The sequence below is a fragment of the Atheta coriaria genome, unplaced genomic scaffold (assembly GCF_025399875.1).
Source record: "Atheta coriaria isolate IRGN ID8LTWV9N9 unplaced genomic scaffold, Caltech_Dcor_3.1 hic_scaffold_3_pilon, whole genome shotgun sequence".
NCBI lineage: Eukaryota > Metazoa > Arthropoda > Insecta > Coleoptera > Staphylinidae > Dalotia > Dalotia coriaria.
Genome location: NW_027045445.1, coordinates 363,360 through 375,880, shown reverse-complemented (window position 1 = coordinate 375,880; position 12,521 = coordinate 363,360). Strand labels below are relative to the sequence as shown.

General features: G+C 41.4%; 4 protein-coding genes across 4 annotated transcripts; 2 read left to right on the top strand and 2 right to left on the bottom strand.

Moving 5' to 3' along the window:
* Positions 1-25: 25 nt before the first annotated feature.
* Positions 26-6,547, top strand: IntS1 (integrator complex subunit 1). The gene is made up of 4 exons (XM_065299131.1): positions 26-409; positions 490-2,617; positions 2,678-5,791; positions 5,855-6,547. Exons 1-4 carry the CDS (start codon positions 232-234, stop codon positions 6,411-6,413), a joined length of 5,979 nt encoding a protein of 1,992 aa, XP_065155203.1. The 5' UTR covers positions 26-231; the 3' UTR covers positions 6,414-6,547.
* On the bottom strand, positions 6,469-8,509 carry bora (aurora kinase A activator-like protein bora). The gene is given in 4 exon segments (XM_065299141.1): positions 6,469-7,183; positions 7,301-7,439; positions 7,442-8,063; positions 8,123-8,509. Coding segments are annotated over 4 exon segments (1,395 nt in total). The 5' UTR covers positions 8,326-8,509; the 3' UTR covers positions 6,469-6,752.
* Positions 8,510-8,740: 231 nt separating this feature from the next.
* Hakai (E3 ubiquitin-protein ligase Hakai) lies at positions 8,741-10,443 on the top strand. The gene is made up of 3 exons (XM_065299137.1): positions 8,741-9,159; positions 9,261-9,448; positions 9,541-10,443. Exons 1-3 carry the CDS (start codon positions 8,952-8,954, stop codon positions 10,315-10,317), a joined length of 1,173 nt encoding a protein of 390 aa, XP_065155209.1. The 5' UTR covers positions 8,741-8,951; the 3' UTR covers positions 10,318-10,443.
* Positions 10,441-12,262, bottom strand: LOC135789347 (transmembrane protein 115). Its single transcript, XM_065299138.1, has 2 exons — positions 11,313-12,262; positions 10,441-11,074 (listed from the first exon to the last, which is right to left on the bottom strand). The coding sequence occupies exons 1-2, from the start codon at positions 12,191-12,193 to the stop codon at positions 10,855-10,857; spliced, it is 1,101 nt and encodes a 366-aa protein (XP_065155210.1). The 5' UTR covers positions 12,194-12,262; the 3' UTR covers positions 10,441-10,854.
* Between the last annotated feature and the right edge of the window lie 259 nt (positions 12,263-12,521).

Genomic DNA, 12,521 nt, shown 5'->3' with positions numbered 1-12,521 from the left:
CAAAACATCCCGCTAGAGCACAACTTACTCTAATTTACACTGTTTTGATTCTAGGTTAACTTATGTTTACTCCAGGATCAAATCACCACTTAATTTTGTTTTAAAACAAAATCAATATACAAAACTAATTCAAAACACGTTTTATCGTAGTTCGTGTAGAATATGTAATTTATAATACATGACACAAGTTTAATTCAATTAAAATAACGCTAAAGTATCAGAAAACAAATTATGGATCGAAACAAACCAGCCCTGGGGACTCGCGGCCCCAAAAGTAAAATTACGCAGCAACCACCCGATTTATTTATTGCTTTAGGGGCGAAAGCAGGAAGCAGCCGAGATTCAGACCCCAAAAGAAATGTTCCAATACTTCCAAAAAGCACGCAGATTTCTTCACCAAACAGCAAAGGTAAAAATTATAATTTTAATAAAAACTATGTAAAATTGATTTATTTATTGATTCATTAATTTATTTATGTGAACTTTTAGTTCCACCTCCTGATAGAAAACGTGAAAACTCTTCAACAAGTCTTGGAAGTGGACCACCTTCAAAGAAACTAAAAGTTTTAAGCCGACCGCCAACAGGTGTGCCTGGACCTAGCATGAGCACAATTTTATCAAATGATAGAATAGCTTCACCTGGAGTAGAACCATGGGAAGCTGCAGCAATTGAAATAGAAGCAGTGGAATTGTTTGCTGCTGTTGTGGATGCTCTGAAAGTGAGCAACAATGATAAGGCAGTAGGTTTAATTCTCGGCGGAATCCGCAATCTTCGCTCAACGCAACGTTTCAAACCATGCAAAGTTTCATACAACGCCATTTTGTTAATCTGCCAGATTCGGCCATCTTTATTCGCTCATGATTTGATTGTTCAGGGATTAATGAGTTCGCTGAAACGCGACGTTTCTGGAGGAATGAAAGCCAACAACAAAGGGAATCAATATAATCAAATAATATTTATTAATATTTTATTATACGCGTTTGCGGATGTTGCAAACTGGCCGGAAACGTTTTTACGCATGTATGCAGAAGATGCAGTCGGCGATCGAATTTGGATCGACAATATTTATTGCAAACCTTTCGTTGATAATATAACAGCCGCTTTCAACACAAAACAACCTCCTAGGTCAATGCTACAGCCTGAATCATGGGTGCTACCTTCCGGAAGAGACACAGGAAGTCCTTTAACGATTACTTCGAACGATGATGATGAAGCTACAGCGGAACATCGTCAAATGGTTGAATCTTGGAATATTAAAGTCTTCAATCGTTACACACACATTCCGCAAGAAATCGAACATCTTATTCTGGAAGTTATTCAAGAACAAATCACACGTCGTCAACAACCTGAAGCAATCACTAAGAATTTCGTACGTTTACTGTCAACCACTAGCGGAATGGTTGAAATCCGCATAATTGCAGTGGCACGTTTGGAAACATGGGTACACAATCATAAACTAATGAAACCCGCACAGGAACTTCTCGCATACTTGTGTTACAATTGTTCTGCGAGTACACAACGTGATTTGGAGGTGGTCGTTCAACTGAGCAAGCTGCGTCTTAAAAACAAACCGATGGTAATATTCTTCAACTATTGCCTGAGAGAAATGGTCATAGCATTTCCCGAAAATCTTTATCCGTTGCTAAAATACACAATTTTCAACGAGCTATCAAATGCAAGAAACAGCAATAATTTGTTTGTCGTTGCCGCCATGTTCCAAGTTGAACCGGAAGCCAGTGCGGACGCATTTGCAGACATTTGCTTAGAGCTGCTCTTGAATAAAGACGATTATCTACGCTCATTACGCGCACTTTTCAAAGAAATCAACCGCGTATTAAAGCATGACTTTAATTTACCCACTGTGGTACATTCTTTGCTCAGAGAACGCAAAGATATGGAGAAAATCATTCGTGAATCCGAAGTTAAGGATAGATTATTTGTTTCTTTGACGGATTTGGTCGCAATGTGTATGTTACTGTGTGTTACACCACAAGTACGCGATGCTGCTACACAAAGTAAGCGAGATTTTACTGTTTTGCACGCGTTTCAAACACAAGTGAGCAATATTCAACGCGAAGCTGTCACATGGTTGCATGATTGGGGATTTAAGGTTTTCCGACCTTCCGCAATGGATTGTCAACACTCTTTGTTGAAATTAGTGTTGTTAGAACAACCAGAGCATTACTATAAAGTTGATTCATGGCCGGGTGAAAACGAAAGGATTTTATTTCTACGACTTGCTAGTGAAGTTCCATTATTGCAAGCTACACTGCTGAGGATTTTATTGATTGGAATATCTAAAGAGAATCCTATCAATCCAAATGATGTGATTGAAATCGCTGAGCAGTTAATACGAAGAGTCAGTAATATTGCGCCGTTAGAAATGGACAAGATTGAGATTATTGATTTCTTCTTTAATCTCTGTAGTTATAACTACCCGGAGAATATAGCTCTGCCAGTAGGTTATGTTCCGCCTAAATTGGCGATTTCTACACTTTATTGGAAGGTCTGGATGATGTTATTGATACTTGCTGCGCATAATCCGGTTACTTTTGGGAGTTTAGCATGGGAAAAGTATCCCACGCTGAGAATGTTTATGGAAATGTGTATTACAAAGTAAGTAAATTGCAGTTGGGTTGCCTATAGTGTTATTAATATATTTTTCTATTTTCAAAGTTTCTTCGCGTATCCTCCACCAACAATGATAACCGGCGATGGCTCCTATGACTACATCCTCAAGGATCAACAGATTCTTTCAATCGAAAGGCAGACAATCCTGGAATTCGAGACGCATCTTGCTGCCGGCAGTACCAAAGCAGAGATTACTGAACAGAGCAGTCTTTTACTTCCACAATTAATGGAACTGAATCCTTCGAGTCCTGCGCGTCAACCTCCGCCACACCTTCTTGAACAGTTAAACAATCTGAACTCAACGCTTAAATTAGGACATCTTTTATGTAAGTCACGACAACCTGATTTTCTTCTTGATATTATGACTCGACACGGCGGTACTGCGCATATGCCTTGGTTGGCTGAACTTGTACATAGTTCAGGATCCTTAGCGCATCTACCAGTACAATGTTTATGTGAATACCTGCTTTCGACTGGCCCAACTGAAAAATTAACCAAACACACGCAACTTTTGGCGCATTTGCGAAGAGTTGTAAATGGCCCGGATGCCAGTATGGCTTGTGAAGTTTTAGAATATCTTCTAAGGAGACTCACTTCTTTGCATGCATCTAGTAGAGCTCCTGCAATTCGAGGTTTGACTATGATACTATCGCCTGGAGAAGATATCGATCAGAATTCAGCGAGTATTGGCAAAACTGTTTGGTTGACACAGTATATTCTACAATTTCCACATCTGCCTAGTATTCGCCAAACATTGATACCGTACCTGAGACAAGCGACTTTACTTGAGACCAACCCAACCCATGTTGCAAACTATATTGGATTTTTAGCTGAGCATGGATTAGATGATTCCCTGCCGGAATTATTCGAGATGGTGTTTGATCTTGCGACATTAATCATCGAACGTAATAGTATAACGCACTATATTCTTCCAGGAGAGAATAATGATACAGTAAAAGCGTTGATTTCTGTATTTTGGGTGTATTTGCAAAAAGCGCGGGAATCTTCCGATTCTTTTTATTTATCTGAGAATCAAGATCATGTGCTAGTCACATGGGCGAATGGAGAACAATGCACTCTCCCGACTTTGACTATTCACGCATCAATTATTTTACTTACATACGGACCGATTGAAAAATTCGAAGCATTTGATGGTATGTTAGATCTATGGTTTCCTGTCAATGAAGAACACCCAAAGGCGAGTCTGATTGATTTATCCGAAGAAGTAATAATGGCACCCGATTGGTTAAAATTAAGAATGATTCGTTCGAATGTCCCGAGACTACTTGATGCTGCAGTGGAGAAACTCGAAGCACCACAGTTAGTTCTCTTTATTCAATCTTTTGGTATACCTGTGGTTTCTATCAGTAAGCTGTTGAAAGTGCTGGATAGAGTCACAGTAACCAATCCGAACCTGGTGATTGATTCTGTCCTTGATAAAAACTATATGATTCAATTAGTTGATGTTCAGAACAGACGTGGGGCGCTTGGAGGAAAAATTTTCGTTAAAGCTTTGGAAATGCAAACGCCACAATTGTACGAAGAAGATATGCACGTTGATTTTGAATCGAGGAAAATGGCTCCGAGTACTGTAACGAAAAAGTCTGAGAAACATTCACCAAACGAACTTGTTACAGCTGTGAAAAAGATATTTTATCCGAAATATGCGAGTGATTCAAGTGAACAAATCAATTTTGTGTGCAAAATTTTAACTACCGGAAAAGACAAAGAAGTTTCTGAAGTTATTGATGTCATTCAGAAAATGGCCGCTAAAGATTTAGAGGAAGCTCTGAATAACTGGGCAGTGCAGACAGTTCTGAAGTGTTTGATGACAAAGAAATACTTGAACGAACGCACTTGTAAGCTTGGAGAATATCTGTTAACAATCTTGAAACAGAATCAGAACTCAAATCCATTGATCAATGTAATAAAGCAATTTTTATCAGAATATCAGGAATCATCTAAAATGGATGTTTCCACATCGATTGACGATATATCTGGGAAGCTATCTGATACTTTGCTAGATAACTCGAGGGCATTGGCTAAACAGATAAGCAATATGCTGATTAACAAAGAAAATGTTGAGAAAACTGGTTTACTTGTCGATTGGTTGGCTACAGTTGAATTGGAAATGGCTAACGTGGATTCCAACAAAGTACAAATGGAATTACTCTTCGCCAACCAACAATTATCGTTCAGGCCGCTTTTGACTTCAATTGTACTGCAGCGAGCAAGTTGGAAAACGCTTAATAACGTGATTGACTATCTACTTATCCCTGATAATGTTTCTAAAAACTGTCCATCGTCTGTATTGGACTTTTTAACTGCTTTAACACAATGCCCACGATTATGGCAAGGTCGGGATAAGTCAGTGCCAAAACATTTCAAATCCGAAGATGTGTTACATTTGAATAACAAGAGAATTTTGACTGTAATTGACTACATTCTTGAAGAATACCACTTGGAAATGGATGATATTGACAAAATGGCGGAGAAAACAATGGAACGCCGACTATCATTGATTATAATAGCGATGAATAATTCGGATACAACTGAACAAGTTGTAAAGAAACTAGTGGGTTTGGAGCATCAACAAAGCGCAATGGATTTGTTATTGATGTTGTACATGAATTTACCACGAGTTGTAAGTTATTTAAGTAACAGACAATTTGCAAGTTTCCGCTTTGCCAAAACCAGCCGCAGTGCATTGGATTTGATCTCTCATACGATTCTAAGCGCTTTGACTGCTAATACACGTGTGAGGGATAAGGAATGGACTGCAAAGAGTCACGATTTGGAACTTTGTGCAAGAAAACTAGCGGCTACACATCCGGATTTAGTTTTAAGACAATTACCAATGCTGGCTGCTTGTCTGCGTGGGAGAGCGTTATATGACTGGAATGTTTTACGAAGTCGCGGTCATTTTCTTCTATTCGGGCAGATTATTGGACTTATGGAGTTGTTACAACCGTCGATCTATCAAGAAACAGAGACACTTTGTGCTCTACTGGATTCTTTCATTGATTTATTAAAATATCACGGGCATAATAAGGAGTTAAATAATATTGTTCCAAGAATTGTGACATTCTTACAAAACTGGATGATGCAGGATATGCAAAGCTCGTTGAAATATCTACAGAAATACGGTTATGTTCTTTGGTAAGTAATCATAACCTTAAAATTACTTACATATTCATTTAATTATTGTTTTTGTGTGTTTAGTGATCTTGAAATGTCTCATCCATGCGTGCGTCCACTTCTATCGAGTATCTCGTTGCCGTTGACTCCGGAAGCAGGCGGCAGTGAAATATTGGTAGGCGCACCAACTCCACCCATTATTCAACCGCCGCCACCCAATTGGCAGTCATTAATCGCAGGAATACAAAGCACCGATCCTCTGACAGCGCTTCAAGAGGTAGAACATTTGACTGTCAAACGCCCGCATCTGCTGGAGACAATCGCGCAGAACCTCTACCACTGTATCGGTTCTCGCAATGGACAAGTTCGAGTGGTTTCCATTAAACTGATGTCGCGATATTTAAAATACAACCCGAAGGCAAGCAGCGACGCATTACCATCAGTTTTAGCTTGTTTGGACAGCAGGGACGCCGATGTGGTGGATTCCATTCTGGAACGTCTACCAGAACTCATAATCGTGATGCAGGAATATGCCAAAGCTATTCTTACAAGAGTTTATCAATTGGGCATTCAAAGCAATTTGAATGCTTGCACAAATGTTGGAAAATGTATAGCGAGTTTGTGTCTTCAGCAAGGATGCTAAACATTTGATTTATTTCGATTTTAAGGTTTATAAAAACCTACCAAACAATAATGTATTATCTTTGATTGACCCTGGTATTATTTGCAAGATTTAAATACAGGTGCAAAAATTGCACAAGCTCATAACAAGAAAAATAGTTAACTATCATAGCGTACATGAAGTATTCAGTCATAATCATTGCTTCATCTCAGATTTATCATGAGAGAGAATGAAACATTTGATTAATTTGTACATTGCATACAGAAAATGACGATGGCACAGTGTATAGAATCAATTGAGCATATTTCAGACTTGTCTATGCCGATTACTTAATTTACTAAATTGTATAGGAATCACATGCTATAGAGAGCACTGCTTTCGTTTAGTTGGCGTGGATGACACTACATCCACGGAAGCCCATAACGACGTAGCTTCTGCCATCGTGGAGTTTATTGTTGAAGTTGTCACTGGCGCATTGGTTTGATTTGCTTGAAGAAAACTCGGAGCACTGTGATATCCCGATTCGTTGTGCTCATCTGTTTTGATGCTCTGTTGTGACATTGCCATGTAATCTTCATCGTCTTCGTCCACTTGGGCATCGTTGCCAAAACTGTCCGAGAGTTTTTTGCGCTGAGAGAGAACAGGACGTTGTTTCGGGGTGTTTAATCTAGACATCTCCATTGCTTCCGTGGCAGCGTTTGATTGCGCGAGTGGAGAAAACATGTCTTTGTACTCTATGTCCCAATTCATCGTTGATGTACCCAAAGCATCTGATGAATGATGAGATGAATCTTCCAAAAAATATTTTGTTAATATTTATTCAATTATTTATGGCAATGGAAAATAAACTGAAAGGGTGTTCTGCTGATATATAACATGTTAAGGGAGAAATATGAAAAACTACTCACCAAGTTGTGAACTGTTGTGTTTTTCAACAGCAGAGCAATCCGGCACAACGAAACTTCCATCAATTGACATAACTTGACTAGAATTCTTCTCCGTTTCATTTTTATCAGTCTCATCCTTCACACGAACAGCAGTCGTGCATATTGGCGACAATGGACAAAGATTAATCGCGTCATAATTCCCCGGAGTGCCGATCGTGCGTTGATACAACGTGCTATGCATATAGTGCAATCGTGACTCTGAAAGTCTTCGAACCGGCGAACTAAACTTCTCTGTTGGTTCATCATCACTTTCTTCATGTGGTGGTGATTGAGAATCATCGAATAATTTTTATAAAATTCAGAGTCTTGCCGAACGTCGTAGCCGACATTTTGTTGGTCTTGAGTAAAAGAGAAGTAAGGCTTCAGGACGCGTTCAACTTCTTCGGGGAGAACTGGTGGTAAAGTTAAAACTGTTTGAGCAGAGGATGATGTTATTTGTACTGGGTGAGCAGGTAATGATGATGTTGTAGTGGATGTGGGTGAGAAGACCTCACGGTCGGGTTTGATTAGGGGCACACCTTCACATGGCAGCATTGGACTAGGGAGAATTTGTTGCATGCTAAAGTAGGAATCGATGCGGGATTGAGTTACTTCGTCGTGTTCAGGAGATTCGAATTGATGGGAGCTGTTCTCATCGATTTCTGCCGGCTGCAGCATGGAAAGTTCGTCGATTGTCCATGAGAATTCCTTTTTCACCGGAGTTTTCTTTGTAAATAACGTTGGACTAACAAATAATGAATTAATATCTAATTTTGTGCGCATTTTAGTATAATTTGTGATTACCTTATGAAATTCGTGCCCAGATGTTCGCGAAGAACTTGCTCGAAGGGATTCTTCAGTTTGGTGATGCGTGCGGGTGGCGTTTGATAGTTATTCGTGTGAGATTGCCCCAGAAGTCCATGAAACGTAAATAATTTCTTCGGTGGCGTTTTGCAATCGTTTGCATGCATATTGCTAACTGGCGATAATTGTGTTCGGACATCCATTTTATTTTGCGCGCATGAGTTTCAGGTTTCAGTAGTTACGGTGTGGGTTTGTCGAATTTGCGCTGAAGCCAAAAAGCCGGAAGGCTCGCAACGGCCGCACCGACCGCTCACGTTTAACGGTTATCACAGTTTGAAAAATCAAACGTTTCAACTCGTCAAACAACCTTGTTTGCAAGGCCACAACGAATCTGCACGACTGCAAACGAGTGAAATTAGAGAGCACATGCGGTATTGTTTACTTCTTTTAAACGAAAAAGTAAACCCATACAAAATGTTAACTTGTAAATAAATGTTATAAGTTTAACTTATAATTATTATTTAGTTAATTATTTGTCAATATAATATTTATTTCTGCATATTTGTCTCTTTACCTATAGGCAACCAAGCACACATTCAAACCCAAACAAGTTATTCCGTTTATGCTATACACTTGAGCCGAACCAAACGTCAACAAAACTAACCTCTTCATATAACGAAAATTCCACAAAAATTCGGCATGATTTGATGAAAAACGCTCGAAAAATGTAAGAAAACTGTGCGAGTTTTGTGTCTGCCGTGCGTGTAATGAAAGAGTGCGAATAGACGCGTTGGTGCGGTGCTTGTGTCGTGCGAATTTCCGCGTATAAATGGATGATGGTGCGCCGAAGAGGGGCCGCGGACGTGGACGCGGCGCTCGGGGCCGGGGTCGCGGTCGCGGAAGAGGCCGTGGACGAGGCAAGAAAGCCATCAAGATCATTGAGAGTGATGAGGAACTGGACACACCGAACGACTCCATCGAGGAGCAACAAGTTCCTGCGATCGAGACTGAAAACAATGAGAACTCAACAACTGAAAGTAAGAACTTGAATAATAAATGTTAATAGTATTTTGAAACTTAACAAGCTTTGATTGTGATGGTTAGAATTGGATGTAATGTAATTGGTGTGTGATTTAAGTTGACCTGGAGGCTGATATTTCACAACTGGAGGCGCCGACGTTCACGACTATTAATAGAGGTCCGCCAGAGCCAATGTTGCGACTCGATTGGAGCCACAAGGTGAATCTCATCGGCGAGAAGGTGCTCAATCCCATGATACACTGCTGTGACAAGTGCTTGAAGCCGATTTTAATTTATGGACGAATGGTTTGTATTTTCATATAATTTTTTAGGTTATGATAAATAAACTTAGGTTAGATGCAGATTTCTTAAGGTTATGTTACCTGTTTTTGTTACAGATTCCTTGCAAACACGTTTTCTGCCACGCGTGCGGAAAACAAGAACAAAAACAATGTCCGCGATGCCTAGACAAAGTCTCCAGGGTTGAACAGACTGGTCTTGGTACAGTGTTCATGTGCACACACGGTGGCTCGCGCTACGGTTCCAACGGCTGCCGTCGCACGTACCTCTCACAACGTGATCTGCAAGCCCACATTAACCACCGCCATGTTTCACAGGCCGCTAACATCGAACCAGTGGAAGCCGCCGCGCCTCCACCGCCAACCACAGGTATTCCAGGTCGAATCAAAGGTAACGATCCACGTGCGGCCATTGCTGTATCAACCAACGTCCGCCAGCGTTCAAATGTTCCACCACCAGGAGGCGGTGCTGGCATGCGCACCAATCTCATCACTGTGCCCATCCAAGATTCCGCGCCGTGCGAACCACAAGGACAGCAGCAGCAGCCGCCCACGCAACAACAGTCGTATTACGGACAGTATCAACAACATCAACAAAACGCAGGCGGTGGATATGGACATGGACAGACCTCGCTGCCACCCATGCATATACCACCTCCGCAACAAAATCAGTACTACCAAGGTCATGGCTACGGTGGTAATCATCAAGGGCAGAATTATCAAGGGTATGGAAATCAGGCACCACCACCGCCGCCACCATCTGCGCAATACGCGCAGCCGCAGGCGGTAGGAGCGCCAAATAACCGCAACACCCAGCAGTACGATTACAGTTCGGCGCCGCCGCAACAATGGACTAACAATCATTTCTATAGATAAAGATAAAACGTTAAGTTAAGTTACTAAACCAGCAACAACAAAAAACAATTTTGTTTGACATTATTACGTAAGTGTAAGAGAATGCGATGTTGAAAGTGATGAGTTAAATAATTCGAACAAAGCTAACCAACAGTGTTTTATAATGTAAATAATGCAAAACTCACCACGGTAACAAACATGGCGGCCATTCGTGTGGAAAGAACAAAACACAATCGTTACTTACGTTTCTAGGTGCGTAACATGCATACAAAAACGTTGCCGTGTGGTTGAATGACGGGTGGTCCGCAATGAATAACTTCTCTAGCTCTCTCTCTCATATTTCTTAAAAAATAATCTAACAATGTTATTATCTCAATCAGTACACGTACAATACTCGTGATCCGCAATGCGTAATTACAGGTAAACTTATCGGCTAGTGGGGACACCGGTCCAGTCGAATATACATATACATACATCCGCCGCCATCTTGCTTCGTTTGTTGCCTTAAGTTTACGTTTCTTTAAAACTAGTTTCCGTAAATTTTGTGTAAAGCTTGCGTTAGACGTTCGGATGCGGCGTTGCGGGCGATGGCTGCGCCGCCGGAATTGAACTAGTAGTTGTCGCGCCACTGGTGGAGGGTAGCGACGACGTCGACGCTGACATGTGCATTTGTGGCTTCGCCGACTTGGCGAGCGTCGTCTTTTTGGGTATCAGCGGATGCTTGTCTTGGTGGTGAGATTTAGATAAGCGCTCACTTAATGCTTTCAGTGCTATTTGCCTGGAAAGCAGAAAAGATTACATTGTATTTGAACTGTAAACGTGTAACATGAGACAAGCGAAGCATGCACGCGCTGCATCAGCGGATTTGTGGTGAAGTTTACATTCATATCATTTCTAACTAAGAAAATAAGATGAGCAAAATTAATCTCACATTATTTTGCATAGAACATAACCACAAAACCGCTATGCTGTCACTCATTGGACAACCTTGATTGTCTATAGCAAGTTGTATTTACCTGCGCCGTTCCATATCATGTTGATCAACACCAGGCACACTGATCGTCACCCCTGTAGGATTCGAGATATCAAACCTCCGAATGACTCTGCGACAAATCCCGACCTTGACTAGCGCCCCATGCACTGTATTCCCCACCACAGCAATCGGTGGCTGGATAACATTCGGGAAGAAGCTCGCAAACGTAAAATAATCGGCTAGGTCACCTTTACTCCCATTGCTATGCCTCTGATAAAACCTCAGGTATATCCAGCTCACCAGCAGCCCACTCAGGAACATTGTTGGATATGTGCCATCCAGTAACCCTACCAGCCACACGATCAACGTGAGAAAGAACACGATCAGCGGCACATTCCTATTGCTCAACTTCCCGAGCGGCGTCTTCACCAGCACCAGGTCTGGCATTATTTGTTTCACGGCTACTGATACCCCAGCGATGTAACCCGCCAGGCCATGTATGTGTACAGTGAAGAGTAGATTCGTGTCAAATGTACACATGTACAAAACAAAGTAAAACGCGGTGGCAATGACGGCGACACCAAGATTGACAACAGCGAAGAATGTGAGCATCTCCTGCTGACCCCATAGCGGTTCGATTAGCTTACCGCAGAGACCCACAGTGACGATGTCGACGAGCACTTCCCAGAAGTGCAGCTCGAGGAAGCAGAAGGTGAATGCCGTCCACAGCCAGAAGCTGGGAGGCATCAGGTACCCGGGGGTCACCGACAACACGTCGACTGCATCCTGTGAGTAGGATAGGCAGTAGCTGAAGAGCACAACGCCGCAGATGAACTTCACCGATGTGCTGGTGTTGCCGAGGAGAGCGGCGAATTGCTGCCGGAGGTACGGGAAGTTTCTATTCAGCGCTCGGAATATTGACATCTTCGAACAACATTGAGAGTGTTGGGTTATGTTTTGAAAATCAACTGACGACAACTAAAAATTTTGAGTGAACACAACTGTTCGACGACTGCAAATCCTAGGGAAGTACTGCAGTGTTAGGTTGGTGTTTATAGAACTTCAAATATTAGGCGATAGATGGGGCATTGAGTACGATTCTCAATGTGAGATACATTGCAATGCAGCTATTTTACAAATTTTAGTAAAATTTAAGAAACACGATTTCATCTGCATGACTTTTTGTGCCATAAAAGCCTTTTACATCCAATTATAGACAACTGTGAACCGATTTACAACTTGCTGGTCGACT